Source organism: Cryptomeria japonica, chromosome 9, assembly GCF_030272615.1.
Source record: "Cryptomeria japonica chromosome 9, Sugi_1.0, whole genome shotgun sequence".
NCBI classification, from domain to species: Eukaryota; Viridiplantae; Streptophyta; class Pinopsida; order Cupressales; family Cupressaceae; genus Cryptomeria; species Cryptomeria japonica.
Window position 1 is genome coordinate 439068803 of NC_081413.1, and position 21762 is coordinate 439090564.

The 21762-nt window shown below is 33.7% G+C and overlaps 1 protein-coding gene across 5 annotated transcripts in view; it reads right to left on the reverse strand.

The window, feature by feature from the left end:
• The window catches only part of LOC131037939 (uncharacterized), a 44981-nt gene extending 25940 nt beyond the window's left edge, over positions 1-19041 (reverse strand). For 2 of the 5 annotated variants that reach the window (XM_057970204.2, XM_057970202.2), the window contains exons 1-4: positions 18884-19041; positions 10622-10798; positions 10369-10439; positions 9767-9816 (exon numbers count right to left, since the gene is read on the reverse strand). In XM_057970204.2, the coding sequence (XP_057826187.1) occupies positions 9767-9816; positions 10369-10439; positions 10622-10653 (153 nt within the window). In that variant the 5' untranslated portion in view covers positions 10654-10798; positions 18884-19041. Of the gene's footprint in view, positions 1-9766; positions 9817-10368; positions 10440-10621; positions 10799-18495; positions 18617-18883 lie in introns of all 5 variants that reach the window. The other 3 variants (XM_057970203.1, XM_057970201.1, XM_057970200.2) reach the window with 3 other exon arrangements.
• Positions 19042-21762: the final 2721 nt, after the last annotated feature.

Genomic DNA, 21762 nt, shown 5'->3' on the forward strand with positions numbered 1-21762 from the left:
GCAGACTTTGGTGAGAGCTCCTTCATGGCCCCCCTGAGGTGTGGCGGACTTTAACCTTCCCTCCTCTTGCTTGGGCGGACTTTGGAGGGCTCTCCACATTGACCTTTTAGACCTTGGCGAACTTTAGAGCATGCTCCCATGTGCCCTCCCCAAACATGGCGGACTTCAGGGTGAGCACCCACACAGCCTCCTAAGGCATGGCGGACTTCAGGCAAGACTCCTTCATGGCCTCTCTTGCATCGTGGTGGGGTTTGAACTTGCAAAAATACTTAAAAAAACCTTTGTTAGCCAGACTTAGCATAATTTTCAGAGAAACTTCAAAATTTCACAGTTTAATCTAATTTAACCGGATTAACTTGAAATTTGAAATCCATGCTTAGGTGGATCATCTGAAGCAGCAAAAAGCCTAAAATCTAGGGATTTAGCTTTTTAGATCGAAACTTGGAATTTTCAAGTTCCGGTCGAAGCTGGTTAGTAGTACAAGTGTAAACCCTAGATTTGCATCCCGGAAAAAGCAAAAAGCCTAAAATCTAGGGATTCAGCTTTTTTAGGTCAAAACTTGGAATTTTTGAGTTCCGGTCGAAGCTGGTCAGTAATACAAGTGTAAACCCTAGGTTTGCATCCCGGAAAAAGCAAAAGCCTAAAATCTAGGGATTCAACTTTTTCAGGTCAAAACTTAGGATTTTCGAGTTCCGGTCGAAGCTGGTCAGTGGTACAAGTGTAAACCCTAGGTTTGCATCCCGAAAAAGCAAAACGCCTAAAATCTAGGGATTTAGCTTTTTAGGTCAAAACTTGGAATTTTCGAGTTCCGGTCGAAGCTGGTCAGTAATACAAGTGTAAACCCTAGGTTTGCATCCCGAAAAAGCAAAAAGCAGACATCCCTAAAAAATAGGAAAAACTTTCTAAAAATAGCCATACCGGGGATCGGGCTAAAAATGCCAAAAACGAAACTTCCTAAAAAATAGGAAAAAGCAAAAAAAAGCAAACTTTCTAAAAATAGAAAGTTGTCCAAATTCGTCCAAATCGATTGCGATCTTCATCCTTTGGCCTTTTTAAGCACTCTGGTGGTGTTCACACTTCGGAATCACATAACTTGCAAAAACTAACTTTCAATCGTCAGGGCCTGGAATGCTCTGAATTGGACAAGGCTTGGTGAAACTGCAACAAAAGGTCACAGGATGCTAACAAAACCCTAGAAAGCAGGAAAATCAGAGGGTCCCCAATAGCAATGGGGCGATGTGTGGAAAAGGTCACAACAGGTAGCAAATGTTATATCAAAAGAGATGAGGATATAGGAAAGTTTGATGCTAGAAGTGATGAAGGAATTTTCTTGGGATATTCAACAAAGAGCAAAGCCTACCGGTGCTACAATAAGAGACTAAGGAAGATAGTGGAGAGTGCAAATGTGAAGGTGGATGAGAACCTTGGAAAAGAGATCAGAGCATGTGGTCATGATGATGGACAACATATTTTTTTAGCCCCTATTCAACTTGAAGAGCCTAAGCAAAATGATCTGGTAGAGACTGTTAATCTGAATGCTGCTGGTGAAGGAGTATAGGAACCTGAAAATCGAAACAATCAGAAGACTCCGAGGTATGTAAGATTGAATCATTCTGAAAATTAGATTATTGGTGATAAGAAAAAAGGTGTGATGACTAGAAGGTTAGCTGTTGAAGAAGTATGCTTGATTTCTAAAGTTGAACCTAAAGATGTTGTTGAAGCCTGTAAAGATGAAAACTGGATGAGAGCTATGGAAGAAGAACTAGATCAGATTGAAAAGAATAATACTTGGGAACTTGTGCCTAGACCTAAGGATAAGAATGTTATTGGTACTAAATGGGTGTTCAGGAATAAATTGAATGAAGCCGGTGAAGTTGTCAGAAATAAAGCTAGACTGGTCTGCAAAGGATATTCACAACAAGAAGGGATTGATTATGAGGAGACTTTTGCTCTGGTTGTCAGACTTGAAGCTGTTAGACTGTTGCTTGCTTATGTTGCTTATAAAGATTTCAAGGTATATCATATGGATGTCAAACCTGCCTTTTTGAATGGTGATCTTGAAGAAGAAGTTTACATTGAACAACCTGATGGATTTTCACTGTCAGATGATGGAGACATGGTATGTAAGTTGAAGAAAGCTCTTTATGGATTGAAACAAGCCCCTAGAGCCTAGTATGCTAGACAAGATAAATATTTGTTGAAATTGGGATTTAGTAAAGGTGTTGTTGATAGTAATTTGTATTTTAAGATAGAAAAGGATAACATCCTAATGTTGAAGTCTTTGTTGATGATATTATCTTTGGTGGTGATGAATTTGAGATGCCTATGATTGGTGAGATGAAATTTTTCTTAGGTTTGCAGATTGTGCAAACCGGAAAAGGTATATTCATATCTCAAACTAAGTATGTGAAGGAATTGCTGAAGAAGTTTGGATTAGATGACTCCAAACTGGCTGGAACTCCTATGGTGACTGGTTGTAAATTGTCTAAGAATGATGAATCTCCTAAAGCTAATCAGAATTTGTACAGATCTATGGTTGGTGGACTGTTATATCTTACTCAGACTAGGTCAGACATTATGCATGCTGTGTGCATGGCTGCTAGGTATCAAGCTGATCCGAAAGAGAGTCATGTCACTGCTGTGAAAAGGATATTCAGATATTTGAAGGGAACTATGGACTATGGATTATGGTATCCGAGGAATGACGATTTCATGCTTTGTGCCTACACTGATGCTAATTGGGCTGGTGATGTTGATGACCGGAAGAGCACTACCGGTGGAGCATTCTTTTTGGGTAAGAAGTTGGTTTCATGGGCTAGTAAGAAACAAGATTCAGTGTCCTTATCTACTGTTGAAGCTGAGTACATTGTTGATGCTAGTGATTGCACTCAGGTAGTTTGGATGAAGCAGATGTTGAAGGATATCAGAGTTATTTATGATGAGCCTACTGTTATATACTGTGATAATTCTAGTGCTATTAACATGTCAAAGAATTTGGTGAAACATTCAAAGACTAAGCATGTGTCAATCAAATATCATTACTTGAGAGAGCAAGTCAGTGAAGAGAAGGTGAAGCTGGAGTATTTATCTGCAAAGGAACAAATAGCTGATATTTTCACTAAGTCTTTGTCTGCAGATACATTTGTCTACTTGAGAGACAAGTTAGGGGTATCCACCCCTCCTGATGAGAACTAGGTGCATTGAGTTGCATCAATCTGGTGGACTTTAGAGCTTTATCTCTTTATCCGGATTGGTGAGTTGGTGTTGCTCCTCTGCTGGAGTAGTCTATAATTTTGGAGAAATTTATGTGATTCATGTTGCTGTTTTGGGGAGAGTGAGTTTGGTTTTCTGTTTTGAGATATTTGGCATTGTTGTCAAATGGGGAGAATGATCATGTGAAAAAATTCTTTCTAAGTCCTGATCTTAGGGGGAGTTTTGCTGGAGATATCTTCTTTCTTTGCATTGATTGTTTTTCACATTCATATGTTGCCATCAATGCCAAAGGAGGAGATTGTTGGATATTGTTGGTTATTGCTGCTGCTAGGATATGTTGTTGTCATTGATGTCAACATATTCCTGTGTATTTCTCCAGTGATTGCAGATTGGGAAGATCTTATGATCTGGTTTGTTGTGTTGGTTCGTTGATCACTATTTTGCAGAGTTCGGTATATTCCAATGTGATCAGATCTTGTGCTGAGTTTTTGGGATGGTCTTGTGTATTTTCATTTCAGATGGATCGTGAATTGGTGCTCTGCAAGTTATTTTTCTTCGTGACAGTTCCTCATTGGTTGTGTTCTTGAGCTTTCAGATGTTGACCGATGAAGATTTGATAAGTGGTGTTGGTGCAGCTGTTCCTAATGATTCTAACGTGCTTGCTAGTGTTTCCTAGTCGTGTCCTATTTGTTTTGGTGATCTGCATCGATTGTTGTGCGAGTTTTTGGTGGTTTCTATCAACCGGTGATGATTTCCGTGTTGTGGTTTTCCTGGTGGTGTAGCGTGTTGCAGTTGATCTTGGCATGATTTCCGGTGGAGTTGTGCGTTCGGGAATTTGTTTTAGGACCATGTTATGCTATGTAAACCATTATATTGGTCCAGTGGTCGATCTTTGTATCGTGTGATGTAATTTTGTAATTGAGGGTTGAGGGTTTAGCAGACCTTGTTATCAAGGTTGATGATTTGTATATATAGGTGATACATTCATGTAATTTGGGTGTCGATGTTGTATTTGCATTATTAGAGAGAGGTTTGTGTGCGAACAAGTGATTTATCCTTCGGTGTTGAGTTTGAGGTGAGATTGATGTTGCAGGGCAAACACCTGTGCTTAACCGGAACCGTAATCAGGCATTTGGAGATGCTATTCTTTCAATTCATTTCTTCCGGATGCATTCCCCATTGTAATATTTTTACATACTACTGCAGAGTATCATCCTACTGTGGGTAGGTTCCCACCGTGGTTTTTCCCTTAACCGGGTTTTCCATGTCAAAATCTTGGTGTTGTGTGTTGTGTTGTTAATTTGCTTATCTATCTTATTACTGTAGTTTATCAAATCTGTGTTTTGATTGTTGTTCCGGTGAAGACTGATTCACCCCCCTCCCCACCCTCCCCCTCTCAATCTTCCTTCTTGGTTGCTACTAACAACACCGACTTGTAATTTGATGCATATCAAAAAATTCTCCATTTGATTCATCCACATTAGTTGATCCTTTCCATCAAACTTGTGCACCACCACCTTTGGAATCAAATTCCTAGATCCCATACAAGTGTTAGCACTTGGATCTAGATTAGCTAACCTAGATGATCCACCTTGATTGCTTGAAACATCCACTTGTGAGCATAATTGATTCTAGATATAAGTGCTAATATTAACCAATGTACTGTGGATGCTAGATATATCTCCTCTCAAATGATGTATATCCTCCTTAATTGTGTTGATTTTCAACCACATTAATTGATCCTTTCCATCAAACTTGTGCACATCCACCTTTGGAATCAAATTCCTAGATCCCATACAAGTGTTAGCACTTGGATCTAGATTAGCTAACATAGATGATCCACCTTGATTGCTTGAAACATCCACTTGTGAGCCTAATTGATTCTAGATATAAGTACTAATATTAACCAATGTACTGTGGATGCTAGATATATCTCCTCTCAAATGATGTATATCCTCCTTAATTGTGTTGATTTCTTCCCTTTTTGGTTCCCTTACAGATTCCTTATCTATCAAACCAATCTCCTCACTTCCCATATCTTCATTTCCTAGAGATTTTCCAAGTGTTTGAGAGGTTTTCCAAGTGTGGCGTTCTTTTTGCCCCTTGTTACAAGCCCCATCATGGTGGAGAAAAATGATTTTGCAATAAATCACAATAAACATATCAAATTAATTTGAATTTTTTTCTGTAACTTACCAGCACCTAGATCTCACTTCCTAGCAAAAAACTATCAAAGAAAGTCACTGATTTGCAGTCTTGGACGTGAATTTCAAGGAAATTGGATGGAAATCCTAATTCAACAATAACTACTTGAATTTTGTTCCAATTTCCAAGTAAAATTTATATAATATGATCTTCAATATTGAACAAAAATAAAATAGAAATTTACCAAAATTTATATTGTAGTAGCTTCAACATGATCTTCACTAACCCTTAAAAAATTAGGAAAAAAATCACTAAAATCAGAGAGATATGTACTGCTCAAAACGACCTCTAAAATAAATAAAAATTGCCTTGATCAAAGCTCTGATACCATTGGTGATAACAATGAAAAAAAAACCACTTCAAAGGGGCAAAACCTCCAAATATCTCAAATGAGAACACAATTCACAAATATGATGATAATAAACTTACCTCTAACTCCTCTATATACTTGGTTGTCATAGTTATCACCCAAGCCAACTTAAATATAACACCTAGGACAATACTCATAACCTTATGTGCACTATAGGATTAAAGGCATAGCAACAAAACCTAGTCCTACCAAGAAAAAGATTCTCAAACTTTTCTTATAAATTACTCTGGTGTTGGTGTACCACATATTTGCATCATAAGCTTGAAGAATAATACTTTACTCTTAATGTGATCTCCCATTCACCATGACTAATTTTAGGTCCCATAATCTCTTTACTATAAACAAATGTTGGTTTAACAAATTGTCAAATTGCATCAAAAAGCTGCATGTTGATTTGAGATGTCTTGAAAATGTAACTGAAAAAAAAAATGTGTTAAAGAGATAAAGATTAAGTGCATCCAAATAGACATCCTTGGCTGGAAAGTTGGAAGCATGTTGAAGGACATTAGATATCTCTAAATGTTAGGATGACAACATACACCAATACTAAAAACTCAATACACATTTGGTAATCTATTGCATCTAATCATATTATTATGTAAGATGAAACTAAATATAATGTAAGTAAGTATAAACTTTAAAGCCTGAATGCCAGCTGAATACTAGAGAAACTCTTTCTTGAGAAAAGAATACTGTCTAAACAGTTCAACTCCGCAATGGGATCTTATTTATCAGTAAATAATGCAAACTGATTTCAAACAATTGCTGGATTACCATTACCATCTAGACCTTCACAAGCACATTCAATGCATGGCTTTGAAGGAAAAACAAGTAAGTTGTCATGATAAATAACAAATACAAGGGACCAGGTTTTGCTTGTTGAGAATGTGAAGTCCAATGGTCACACGACCTTTTGTCTTCTCCCAACTCTTCATTTGATAGCTGTAGCCTGCATATTTGTATAAATAAACGAGTAAAAACCATGCATCTAAGTATCTGTTAATACAAGTTATTTTCCTTCTTTCCCGTGGATATAGCCTTTAATGGTGAACCACGTAATTTCCTGTGTTGTCTGCTCTTTTCTGTTTGTCTTTTTTAGTTTAGCTGTAGTTTATCAATTTTATCTGCTCTTGATTATTTAACAATTGGTATCAAAGCCATGGAAAAGTTATTGAGTAGAGATGGAAGAAACTGATCTTTGGGAACAAGCTGATGTTTGGGAACTGGATTCCGGTTTTTCATTCCTTGCCTCTCTGCCCTTCTTGTATGTATTAGAGGGTCAAGCTGAAGTGGGAGTTTCTCATCCTATCTCACATTCGCCATTGTGTGAAATTTTGGATCAATTAGATGCTGAAGCCGATTCAATCATTGAAGAATTTCTTGGCGAGTTGGAATCTGATAAAAGACCAATAGCTTTTGGCTGTGATATGGAATATCTGTCCACCTCTGTGAAAGAGTTTCGCCGTGTACATTAGTGGGATAAAGAAGAGTTGAGATGAATCATGAACAGAAGAATTGCGAAGAGTGGAGGAGATAATTAGAAGGGGGGCGATCTTGTTAATGGAAAGCGAAAGAGCTGCACAGGAAGCAACGAAGTTGTCTAAGGTGGCAGTGGTCTGCAGTAAAACTACTGGAAAGAACCATAAGATAGAAAATCTTGTTGGTTTCTATACTAAAAACAACTGTGAGGCATTTGGTGATGACTCAAACAAATATGACTTGGGTTTCCAATTACAAACTAGTAGAGAATTAGAGGATGGGAACATGAGAGAGAAATTGGAATTTGCTCCTGAAATGTTTTAACAATTTGGAATTGGGTCATAATGTTGATCTGTTTGAAGAAACGGAAATAGTGAAAAGAGATGGCTTGAGAAGTGGGCCAAGTTTAGAGAGGACGAAAAAAAATCTAGAATAGGTAGGCAGTGATTGTCCAGATACTGCAAAGGAGATGGGCAGTCAAGAAATGACATTGAGTTATATGTGTGATAATTCCAAGCCCTCATTCAAGGAGAATTAACAAGCTGCACTCAGAGGTAGTTTTGTTGTGTGCAAGGAAGACGGGAAGGCCCAGGGGGAAGTGGAAGTAGCACTGATGGTTGAGGATGTTGGGAAAATGATAGAGACCTTCACCCATGATCAACCGGTGGAGATTATGCAGGCTGGGGCGAAGATCCTAAGTGATCATCAACATTTCAGGCCGGAAGGCCCAGCGGGACTTGAATGCCACCTTCATTTGCATTGTTGATTCCGAGTTCATGCAGAAGAGGGCATTGGAGAACCCTCAGATCGAGGCCATATGGAATGCAGAGGTTTTAAAGGCACTGGGGAATGAGAAGGGTTTGCTTAGCCAGCTGAATTCAAGGGACATGTTCACATGGGAAGCGAAATCCATGGAAGTGACGAGATTGTTTTTTGCCATAGGGCATGAGCCTAAGACCAAATTTTTAGGACAGTTGGAGCTCCCCTCCCCAAACCTGGGACGACACAGACAAGTATTCCTAGGGTTTTTGCTATTGGCAATGTTCAAGATAACTATTCTGTTTTTTATTATGCAAATCAAACATTTTATAGAGGTGTGTTGTTGGATTATATAATTTCGGTCCTCCTGAATGTGTTGTTAGAGCCAATGTTCTTGCCTGTTTGCAACAACACTTTGCTTTAGAAAAGAACATGTTGGAGGTTGATTGGGAAGTGCCTAAAGCATCTGGGCATGTTGACAAATTCATAGATCTAATGGTGAAAGATGAAAAATCAGGCATGTGTTATCAGGCAGATCACTTGTTTAAACATTACTGTAAGGAAAAGCTTGAAAAAGATCCACAATTGCCAATAGAAAGGGTAAATGAACTAAAACAAGTGTTGGCTATTCTAGATGAGTTATCTATTGAAGCTCTGAGACAAAGAGGTGGTTTTATATCTAATCACAGATTTATGGGTGTCTGTGCACCTATAAAAGTTGTAAGAGAAGATTCTCGGTTGTTAGATTCTATTGAGTCCGACAAAATTTGCTTAAGACTCATTCGAAGTATTCTCAAACAAAGTTTGGCAAAGTTAAAATCTTCTCAAGGCCTGGTTACAATGTGACATTGAAAGTGGAACATAGGGGATGTCACTGTTCATGGCTGTATGGGTTGGACTTCAAGTGGGAGATTGTTGAGAATGTGAAGTCCAACGGTCACATGACCTTTTGTCTCCTCCCAACTCTTCATTTGATAGCTGTATATTTGCATAAATAAACTGTTAATACAAGTTATTTCCTGTGGATGTAGCCATTAATGGTGAACCATGTAATAGCCTTTAATGGTGAACAACGTAATTTTCTGTGTTGTGTGCTCTTTTCTGTTTGTGTATTGGACTTGCAGAAAATTCAAATTGATAGAACTCCTATCATATTTAATGGTTTTACAAACGATGTCAAGCTGCAAAGGTTCAGTGAATGGCTCTATAGGCAGTCACACCTATATTGGAAAGAAAAAGTCATTCATATCAACATGCACCCACATGTTAGATGGGACTGATAAATAAATGCATGATATTTTGAATAGCCAGGGATCTAAAACATTTATAGGTTTGGTCAACAAGGCCTAAGTAGATTCATTTCTAAACATCGAACTCGTTGTGTTTGGGAGCACAGAATTCAGGAGCATAATTAGAATGGCAGCTATTGCATTCAACAGTTATCGATTATGGTAAAAATACACAACGGTTTCACCCTTCAGACCAAAACATTCAATCACAATTTTATCAAATGAACTAATGAATCCCTGACTACTAAGTTTTTTGGCCCCTGCCAATCTCACACCCATGTTTCATGTTATCTTTAACCACTGCCCACTTGGGATAACTAACTTCCAATTAAGTAACAGTAGTTCAGTTCAAAACAATTGAAAGAACAATCAAAGGTGTCCAGATTGATTAAGAGAAGAAGCATGGATTTAGAGAGTGAGATTCGAATGAAATTTGAAACCAAAGACTTGCCTCTTGCTCCAAGCTACGTGACAACTTCTTATCTATCCCTGCAAGCTTGCCTGAAGGAGAAACAAGGCCACATTAGTTTGTGGTGGACATAAATTAATAGTAGTGAAATCATTGATTAATAATTCCACTGAAAGTTACAAGCCTTTAATTATAGAAACAGAGTACTTAACTGCCTACTAATGCACTTCAATTAGATAAGAAAGAATAATCTCAGACGATTACTATATAAAAACTCAATTCGTCAAATCACCCATTGGTTGAAAATTTCAACTAAAACTTCAGATAACTCAATATCAAACTATATGTGTATCGCTATCCCATTGATTACAAGAAATAAGCTTTTAATTATAGAAACTGATTACAATTAAGTACGAATTACAGCCTACTAAAGCAAATTAAATAGGATAAGAAACAATAATCTGAGACAATTAAAGAGCCAATTCATCAAATCGGACATTGGTTGAAAATTTCAACTACAAATTCAGATGACTCAAAATTAAACCATGTCTATGAGTAACCTATTGATTGAAAATCTAATAACATATAAAAGATGTAGAATGTAATTTGAAAATTCTCAAGAAACACAAGGAAGAAATAATTACAGGAGTACGCTTCAAGGACACCTTTGAGAACACATTCTCCAATGTTTACATGGCTTAGGAAAGCATTTAACCTGAAAAACAAATAATTTGGCGCATATCACTTCTTGCACGCAAAAAGCAATGATTATATTCAATTAAATATTGTAGTAGATTCCAAAATCAGGACACAAAAATCCTCATTTTACACTAAGTTCTTAATTCACCCTTGCTCATTGGTATTTAAAGTTGATAAACCGGAAATCAAACAGTGTACCTGGCAAGAGGTGTGTATTCGAGGAACTTCATTTTTTAAAGTATTCTGCTGCATAAAATGAACTTTTATTGCTCTAAATGGAAGGAACGTTAATTTCTACCACAGTTCTGAAGTGACTGGATTGAGCCCTGAATTTAATCAAGTTCTTAGACACCCGTAAAGAAGCAACCACGCAAGCTACAGCAACCAACCACGTCTTCTTTTAGCATTTATACAGACAGGGTGGACAACTAGCATGTGTTTTGTATGAAAATGCGTAGAAAAGTATCTATAATGCAACGTGAACGAAATCATAGTTAGACTAAAAAGTAATAACAATTCAATAACTGTGTAAAAGTCATCGCACCCTCAATCCCGCATATAATGTAAGCCATTAAATAAGGGCACAGTGGACTTAAGGAAGCTTCGAAATAAATAATTTTTCATGCTAATCAAATTGCAGTTTTCCTTAATGGTGGTAAAGACTTTGTAATTCATAGCTAATTAATATCTAGATATTCTGGGAGTAGAATTGACTAGACAGGGCACATAAATACAGTTAAGTGCACAGATGAGCAATGTAGGTATTTAGATAGAGACCAACAATAGGTAAACACCTTTAGGTTTTATTTATTTCGATTCTTAAATGGTTACTTCTCTTATTTTAAATGAGTTGAACATGATTTGAAGAGTTGTTCTTAAAATTTTAACATTATTTCCATTCTACTATCTCTGCATACGTGGTGTAGTTTCTTATCATAAAATTTTGAATTTGGCCACTTTTGTTTTGTTTAATTAAAGCGCCTTACATGAGCCTGCTTTTATAATTTTATACTTAATCAATTGTTAGAATAAAAAACACTACTATCTTTATTATTGAAATATATTAAATTAAATATTCTAAAAATTATATTGGAAGAAAGGTTTAATGCAATTTTTTTAAATGTATCAAAAGGAGTAGGAATATGAAGCACATTTTTTTTTTGACGTCTAGTATGTGAAGGTGTAGTAGTTATAACTACACAGATATTTGCCAATCTAACTATATCTTTAAAAAAAATTCTAAACAAAAACAATCAAACAAAGCTTAGATATTTAATTTTAGATATATATATACTCGTTGAAATAAGCATCCATAAAACAGATGAATCATGATTTTTCCTGAATGACCTACGCTCTGTTTTCAATTAATTTCAATAAGTCCTACCACTCTAGTCCATATAACATTAAAAGTTGTCGCCATAAAAATCAACGTCATCAAAAGATCATTAGTTATAACATACGACATTCTTACTATAGAGGATTGCATGGCTCCAAAATAGCGGTTTTTACAAAAGCCGTGACGAAATAATTGGCATACCATATAATCCATCACCACTATGAGAACTACTTATATAGATAACATTTTACATTATATTAGATGCCAAGCGGGTCCAGCCATATTAGAACATTAACTAGGTATATAAACCAGCCGATTTGCACCAATCCTGACATTTATCTATAACTAAATAAATAAAATTAATGAATTGCGCCTCTCATTAAGGGACCTCCTCAAATTCTTTAAAAATATGAATGCTAGGTCTCCGAGAGCAACTCAAGTATAGGCCACATCAAGCTATATTAATTTTTAGTTGATATGATGCTCTCTAATTTCGTTTCTCTTAGTCTTTGTTTGTAAAGGCACTCCTTCACAATGATAGCTTTTTAAATGCTTACACAAGGCCTAGATGTATTCGAATGTTTTCCACGGGAAACATTTCTAATTTTCAGTTGAATGTCACTGATATGCTCCACTCTTAAATTGAAGATATCTCCATGCCTCCTTTGTATATTGTTTATCATAAGAGCATTTAATAGAATAGACACCACTTCTTACCTTTGATTTGATTTGAGGGTTGACTTCATCTTGTTCAACAAAGATGACTTAAAGATGACTTAATCCATGTCAATTCAAAATTTAGAAATTGAATTGGTGTCCTTTACTTTCTAATTCTAGTCTATTGGTGTCCTTTGTTTCAAAATTCTACAGCCATCTCTAATAAGATTTCTAGATTTTGAAAAGTGACAAGGCATCCTGAATTAGCTTTTTTTCCACCAAACAAGGTAAAATCAATAAAAAATAAAGTTGAAGCTAAAATTGAAATGTGGTGTCTATACCTATTTTTAAGTTGATTTACAGGCTAATTTGATCAAGTTTTGTGAAATAAAAATCGACTCGATAGTTTGCTGTTTTAATATTTTGGAAATACCTATATCTATGAATTTTAAGAAGGCTTTCAGTCAACTTTCATTTTGAAAAACAAGATCAAATAAATCCGCAAAGTTAAGACAAAAGTACCTTGAAGTTGACATTAAAAAGTAGTGTCTATTATATTAAATAAATGTAATCTAGCAAAAAATGCTATCAATGATTGATGAAGATCTATACAAATCAAGAGTAAAGAACATTTAACTCTTATTCACCTCAAACAAAGTAAGAAGAGTTTTCCCATATTTATAACTAAAAGGTAAAAATTGTCACATAACAATTAGTTTCTAATTAATTGTTGTGTCAAGAGACATAACTACAATGATAGCAAAGGAGTTACAATGGAACGAGTGAAACTTCTAAACATAAATTTGACAACCATTTACACATAAAGCCTAATAAAACTAATAAACTAGATGTCTTATACACACCTTCAGATTGATATCTTTCAATTCATTCAATAGATATGTTTGAAATATTTATATCAATTTATAAAATTGCCAAATTAAATGTCCTATCAATACTCTACTCTAATAGGACCACTTAGCATATAATGGAATGTAAAGAACTTTCTTTTGTAAAACTATCTTATGTACAATGTAATTAACATCTCATTTTAATGATGGATCTCATAATTGTTAAGTGTGATCTAAATTGTTAATTTTCTTTTTCAATCCCATTGATCATTTATCAAAGAACCTTCTTTCAAAAATATAAATAAGATCAACTTTTTAAAAACTTAAATTACACAAAGCAAAATGGATTAATATATATATTGGCCACTAGCCTTATAGATCCCCTCTCATTACAATTTTCCAATTTAGAAGTTAACTTTGAAGGGCTCCAACCTTCTCATGCAAAGGTATTTTTATTTTGTGTTCTTTTTTCAAATAAGCTAATCTTTACTACTATTTTTTGTTTAAATGATTTTTCCACATACCTCACTATGCAATTTCAAATTTTTAACTTCCAAATCTTATAACTTTCACACACAAACTTTATTATAGTCCCTCTTTTTTAAAGTGGAGTATTTTTCAATACTACAACTTGGTTTAGCTATTTGTTCTTATTATGTCATTCAATTGGACTTTCATGTTTTTGATCCACATTTTATGTTGTAAAACTCTAAAAAAAAGTTTCATCCTTGTAATCACACTATTCAAAGTGTCATCCATTTTAACATTATGATGACACAATAAGTTTAATCTATGAAAAAAAAAAAATTATGATGACACAATAAATTTAATCTATATGAAAAAAAAACATTATGATGACACAAAAACAAAACAAATTCAAAATGGGAAATATCATTCCAAAATTCTTATTCATGATAAAAAAATAGCAAAAAATGGACTATAATATATAAGCTCTGCAATGCAAAAGTTAGAACAATAAATGTTTTATTAGAATTGAATTAGCCATGGACTAAATCAAAATATTTAAGAACAATCAAAAAGTGAATTAAATAAAAATAGAACAAAAATCTCATCAACCATGAAGATGACTTGTGCTCTTATTTTCTAATTTACCCAAATAAAAATAATAAATTTTTTAAGAAAACTTAATGTAAAGTGCAATATAATTACACCAACACCCCCTCTTAAGTGCAATTTAGAGAAAAAACAGATATAGGTGCAACTTGTGTTCAATCAAAGCCACCTCTATCTTACTCAAATTGAGTTAATTGATGCAAAAATTGACAATTCTTGACTCTTGACCTCTTAGTTAGAGTAATTTTACTAATCTACTAATTAATCGTTAAACTTATAACCTCTAGACATATTATCTTCTTGAGTCATACATCTCAGAGGTCTATTATAATTTTATATCCTCATCCATCCATTTGATGGTTGATTTGGTTGATTCTAATTATTGATTTCCTCTATTTTTTTAACAACATTCTATATTACATATTGTGATCCTCATTCCCCTTGTTTGTTTTGGCTATTGTATTTTTTTCATTTACCTAGATCCCACTTGTCCAACCGGATTCCTATTAAATCATACATTAAATATTAACAACAATAGTTCCAACCTATTAACAAAACAAAATTGCAATAACATAAATTAAAAAATATTCAAAATGGGTAACATTTCAATATTTGTATGAACATGATTAAAAAAACAAAGAAAATGACCAATAATATATATACTCTACGATGCACATGTTAGAATGACTAATTTTCTAGGGGAGTAGAACTAGCCATAGGAATCTAGTGAACCAACACATGTAGGTCCAATACAACATGTAAGAGCAATGGTGTCAAGAGAACACATCTTGATAATGTAGTAGTAGCAACTAACTACTCTCAACAAAGAAGTAACTTTGATTTAGATATAGAACAAGATTCTCATCAATCAAGAGAATGTTCAATGTACTCTTATTTTCAAATTTACCTAAATAAATAAAATAAAATACCTAAATAAACTTAATATAAGGTACAATATATAATTACATCAACACCCCCTCTTAAAGAAACTTAAGGAACTTAAGGAATAAATAAATGGATAAATCAAATCATATGAGGTACCCATGTACAATCTAAAAATTCCTTCAGGTACCCATTCTCTACAACAAAAGAAGAGAGAGAGAAAACCAATAGGAAAAGCTCACTCCCATGGAGAGAAAAAGTAACGTCCTAAAATTCTTCCAAGGTAAGGCCATATGTGTCTTTGAGAAGAGAGGAAATACACATGTAAAATATCACATGTCAAGGACTATAGTAGGTCCCTCTACAACAGATAATGCATTTTCTTATTAGAAGAAAATAACTCTAAGTTATCAAATCGCTAAATTTCAATTGAAATGGTAGAGTCAATGAAGGAATCAAGATGACTATTTGTTAAAGCTAGCCATGTGTCTTGATGCCCATGCTAAACTATAACTAAAATTGATCAATGAAATTAAGTACCATGAAAAAATTGGAAGCAATGCTATGCATGAACATAGCTCTTAATGAAGGTGTGAGATTTGAACCGATATGAATCCAAATGTGTAGAAATAGCTCCCAATAAAGGAGTGAAAATTGAATATGAATATTACACCAACAAAATTTTACTTTTAAATAAAAGCACATGGAAATAATTTTAAAAATATAAATTTAAATAATTATGATTCTACAATATTAAAATCTAAAATTTTCAAGATTGCAATACTTTTTGTCTACACATTAAGTGATATAATTTTTTTTCTAATGTATATTTAATTATCCTTTTCATTCCACTCCTAACTTAATCATGTAGTAATGAATGTGTACTTCAAATCAAGGTGTACAAATGTCATTATTAACTACTTAATTGAAGAAGATTAATTATTCTTAATATCATATAAATTTATTGATTAGTTGTAATATCAAGCATAGAGCATAACTTATCCAAGGTGAAGAATGCATATTACAACAACAAAATTTAACTCGTTTGATCTAAAAGCACATAGAAATAAGCCCACAACTATAAATTTATGTACTTAACATTTTGCTATTTATAACGCAAATTATAAATTTATGTAATTAAGATTTTTCTATTTAATCTAAGATTTTAGAGTTCACAATACTTTTGTTTACACACTAAAAAGGATAAAACATGTTTTCTAATACATGTTTAATTATCCTTTTGTTTAAGTTATATTTAATATTACTTGGTTAATTGGGTTGACGTTTGAACTATATCTCAAGAAATATAAAAAATCCTCTAGTACTGTACCTTAGAGAATTAAAAAAATACCACCTACTTTTAAGGGGAATTCTACTCTGTCAAATTCCCTAAAGAATTGAGCTGTTCAGGTATCGAGCTTAAGTAGCTTTTCAATAGATTAACACCACCACACACACCAGTTAGATTATAACTTAGTAGCTAACATCCTGTCAATTTTAAATAATAATAACACCATAAATATCTAAGTTTAAGCGATAGTAACACCATAACTTTCTTTTTATGGTGATCTAAAATTTAAATAGTCTTGGAGCAGCAAATCCCCTGTATTGTACCTTTCGTAAAATTTAGAGGAAAAGCAAATTTTATGAGGTAGATTTTTTCCAAAACTGGCCAAAACTTACTGGTTTTTCATACATAATTTGGGAAACCAAAATGAGATGGCGTGGAATTTTTCAAAACTTAGCTAGTTATGTTCTTCCTTGAAAAATTCCATCAATTCTTTTTTATTTTTAACAATTCACAATTCAAGTATATTTTATAGCTGCAATCATTATTAAATTGTTTTACATTCTAGTTGAAAATTTTCAAGGAACTGTGTATGTTTTATAATAAATGGACTAAAAAATAATTGCAATACAAGCTTTTGGAATAACCTGTTTAATAGGCCCCGAACCAACCTAGAAAAGAAAGGTACGGGATTTAGCGCCAAATAGATGAGATCCTATTTACATTATTTCCTCAAAATATTGTTTGGCACACAAAGTAAAAATGAAGATTAGCTATACGTAACTAGCTGCTAAATCATTTCCTTTTTTCTTTTCTTTCCAAGGATGCAATTTGTACCATAGCTGGCTGCTAAATCATTTTTTTTTCTAAGGATGCAATTTGTACAAATAGAACTCAAGGAAACCTCGCTCAATTCTCGAAACTAGGCAGGAATATTTCGACTTAAATGTAAAAAAAATGTTAGTTAACCTTATCAAATATGAGAAGTGACACTAGTCTTCAATTAAATTGAAAAATGGCTAAATCACTGACATAATCCTTTAGTTTTGGAGGTCAAAGAAAATGAAACATACAAAAGTTAGCTCGGAAAAGAAGAGTTAAACAGCCAAACAAAAAAAACAAGAAAGAAAAAAAACGCCAAAAAAATAGAATTGCTTTGCGTTTAATAAAACCCTGTTCCATAAAAGAGGTATAACTTGAGAATTCTAACAGAGATTCACAAGGGCTGAAATTTGCTACACGCACACACACTTTTCAGGGAGCTTTCTTGTCAAATAACAGTGAAGGTGTAAGGATTTTTAGGTTTTTGGCTAAACCGTAGTTAATTTTTTCTACTGCTACTTATGAAGGTATAATTCTGCAAGTTGCAAGACAAGAGATTGCAAATTTCTCGTATGATGGAGCCATTGGCACTGGATATTGTTTCTAATTTCAGTCAATAGCTACGAAAATCATGCAAACCCTTCCATAGCCTGATTCATCTGTATTTTCAAAACGTTTCAAAACTGATGCAATTTAGGTGAATTCCTACCAAAAAAAAACTTCAGAGACTACAAATACTGCTGCAACGTACACCATTTTCAACAGAAAACATTCAATCCATACGAAGATTCATGTAATTTACACCATTTGATGGAGGAAAACCTCAAATAAAACAAATACCATTGCGATACAGAAAAAGTACTTCAAATAATGCGCATACTGGTCCAATTTACACCGTTTGTGCAGAGAAAGTTCAAATTGTACAAAGACTGGTGCAATTCAGAACGGATACAATTTACATAGGGAAACTTTGGAGTCCACAAAAACTGCTATTATGCACACCATGTTTTCGAGAAAATTTCCAGACGGTTTCAATTCACAATGAAAAACTTGAGAAAGTACAAAGACATGCAATTTACACCATTTTGTACAGGAAAAATTCGAACAGCCAAAATCAGAAAAGAAATATTAGAAAAAGAACAGAAAAATCTTTGCTAATACATACTGCTGTTCTCCGCACCACGTTTTCGAGAAAATCTCCAAGCGGTTGCAACTTACACCAATTTGCAAAAGAAAACTCGAAACAGTACAAAGACATGCAATTTACACCATTTTGCACAGGAAAACTTCAAACAACCAAAACAGAAAATAAATTTTAGAGTAAGCAAAGAAAACTCTCTGCTAACAAATAAACTCATCGACTTTGTTATCCATTTGCTTAATTTACATTTTCTGCATTTATCCCTTTCATAAAATTCCAATCCTCATCAACGCGCGCTACTCTTCTTTTCAATTATAAAACTGATGGATTCTAAAAACATTCCTAGACTCCAAATTTAAGCCTAAATCAGGTCGGAAAAATTAAATTTAGCCAGGAAAGTGAAACTACTTACCGTTTATTTGAATTGTAGTCCTTGGTAGCAGAATGATTGATTGGATCACGCCTGGAATACTCTGTAAAATGTTCCCTGAATGATACAGAGAATTGCATTTAGCAACAGTACAACGGACACCTGTTAGGCTCAGTTTGAAGTCTAGCCGGTTGCCGGTCATTGCAATCAGGTGATAAGACTCTTCAGCTGCTTTCAACACGTGAGCGTGGGACAGGCTGGCAGATATTGATAGCATTTTAGTATGGAAACAATCTTGGCCGTTCATCTTGGGGTTATGTGAACTTAGCGAGGGTCATGTGAACTTATATAAGATACTAGAATATTCTATAGTAGTACTCAAGTTATCAGTCTATGGAAATTATTTTGATGGATAAGTGATAACAAGTAATTATAAAATAATTACTATAAAATAAAATAAAAATTTGTATATAATACTTTAAAAGTAGACATTTTGCAGGTTGATTATGAATCTCGCCTTTTCAACTGCAAAATACTTATGCAATTAAAAAAATAAATCATGATTCTCTTTTTATTTTTTTTATAATTCAAATATATTTAAAATTATGATTCTCTTTTCTATTATTTTATAATTCAAATATGTTTTAAAAAAATATTTAATTTTAAAAATTAGTATTATTATTTATTTAAGAGTTATTGTTCAAATACATTTAAAATTATTTATTTTAAAAAATTAATATTATTTATTTAAGAATTATTTTATTTGTTGTAAGAATACATAAATTTTATTTTGTTCAATAATTAATTTTGTAGATGTCTAAAAGTAATTAAATATATAATTAATTTAGCCTTTCTATGTAATTTATTTATTTAATTATGTTACCTTTATTCCTTGTCAATAAATTAATTATTTGTCCATTATTCTAAAGTTCCCTAAATCATTTATTCTCCTAAATATCTTTTAGTTAACTTAAGTCATGTGATTCTTAATCCTCACTTAACCTAATTAATTTTTCTAGAAGCCTTATTATCATTATTCCTCAATTTTAAATTATTTCACTCATTCTCTCTCCTTTTGTCACATCCTACCTATCATCTTGCTCTCTAATCTCTCATTAACCCACTAAATCTCTCCTCTCAATCACTTGCACAATCTTAATCACCATGATTAGGAGCAAGTCAACTATTTGCCATAAATAGCTTTCCCCTCTCACCCTCCAAATCTTAAATGCATCTACTTTAGTCATGTCAAATCCTTTGCACATTCTCATGCCCCCTCTTCCCAAGGAGTTTTAAATTTTTTTTCTTCTTTATTTTCCCCATACGATCTTCTATTCGGGAATTTTAAATTTCCTTGTCCTTTCCCAAGGAATTTTAAATTCTTTTTATTCTTCCTAGGTGCCTAGGGATCTCTTCCCCATGCACCTAAAGGAGTGTGGAGACAAGAAATGCCTTTATGGCAAATATCTTGGTCTCACCACCTTATCCTCTCAATCCTTCTCATCACTTTCATTCAATCCTCACCCTACATTTCAAATTGATTTTGGCCCTCCATTTTGGTCTTTTCAAATCTATAAATGGGGGTCTCCTCCCCTCATTTTCATATCTCAATTTCATGCAATCTCATGATGTTAGTTTGTGCTTAGAATCATCCTCATAGCATCCACACTATAGCCAATTTGCTCCACACTTAGCCATTTCACCATCCCTCTATCCATCCATCAAATATCTTACATTGTAGTTGTGTAGTGGAGAGCATTCCACATCCCCACCAAGGACCAATCCAATCAAGCAAAAGAGTGTTGTATCCTTGACTTCATCAAAGGTCCAATCTAAGGAGCAAGTGAAGATTTGTGAAGGTATAATGGTATTTTGTGTTATTTGAATGTTTTTATGATAATTTGAATTAAACTAACCATTTATCCTCACAATCATTTTCCCTTGGCTCAAATTTATTTTAATATATATTTTTTTATTGGTTATTTTTCGCAAAAAGGACAAAATCAAGAGAATATCCAAATGGAAACCAACATGCTACATTTGTAAAGGAGAACATATGCAAATAAATGTCTAGAAAGACATAAAGCAGAGAATATCCAAATGGAAACCAACATGCTACATTTGTAAAGGAGAACATATGCAAATAAATGTCTAGAAAGACATAAAGCCAAGAATAAAGGAAAGATTAGAATGCTCAAAGAAGCTAGATTGGATAATCTAGTTGAATATGAATATATCAATGATTATGCTTCTGATCCGGAAGATAAAGTATTGACTAACGACGAAGAAGAATACTAGTCAACTAAAAATGAAGAGTTTTTTGACTCTCCAGAAAAACCATTCTCATCGAAATCAAATTCTGATGATACCAAAGTATCACTCTTTGTGAGAATGATGCGAGGACAATATTATTCTACAAATAATTCTCAATCACTAGACAATGTCATTGACGAAATTTGTAGAATACAAAAAATACAAGAAAATGTGAATATAGGACATAAGACTTTAAGGAAAAACAAGGACAAATTGTCAAAACTAGAAGAACAAAAAAGATTTATGCTCCATTAATCTGAAATGTGACCTTCAACATCACAACATCAATATAGAACCCTACTAGAGATGAGAAAAGGGTTAGAGGATTTAAATGCACACAATAAACATAATAACACAAATAAACCAATAAAAAATGCAAATGAAGAGCTCTTTATACCTTCTCTTCTCCTTCGGATTGAACCTTTGATGATGTGAGAAGTGTGCCTCTTTGTGCCTCTCTTCTCACTTGATTGGATTGGTTCTTTGGGAGGGATGTGGATTGCTTTCCACTACTCAACAACAAAGGGATTCAATGGATATTTGGATGATATGCTTGGGATATTGCTAAGTGTGGGATGAATTTGGCATCATATGGGTTCTATGGATGA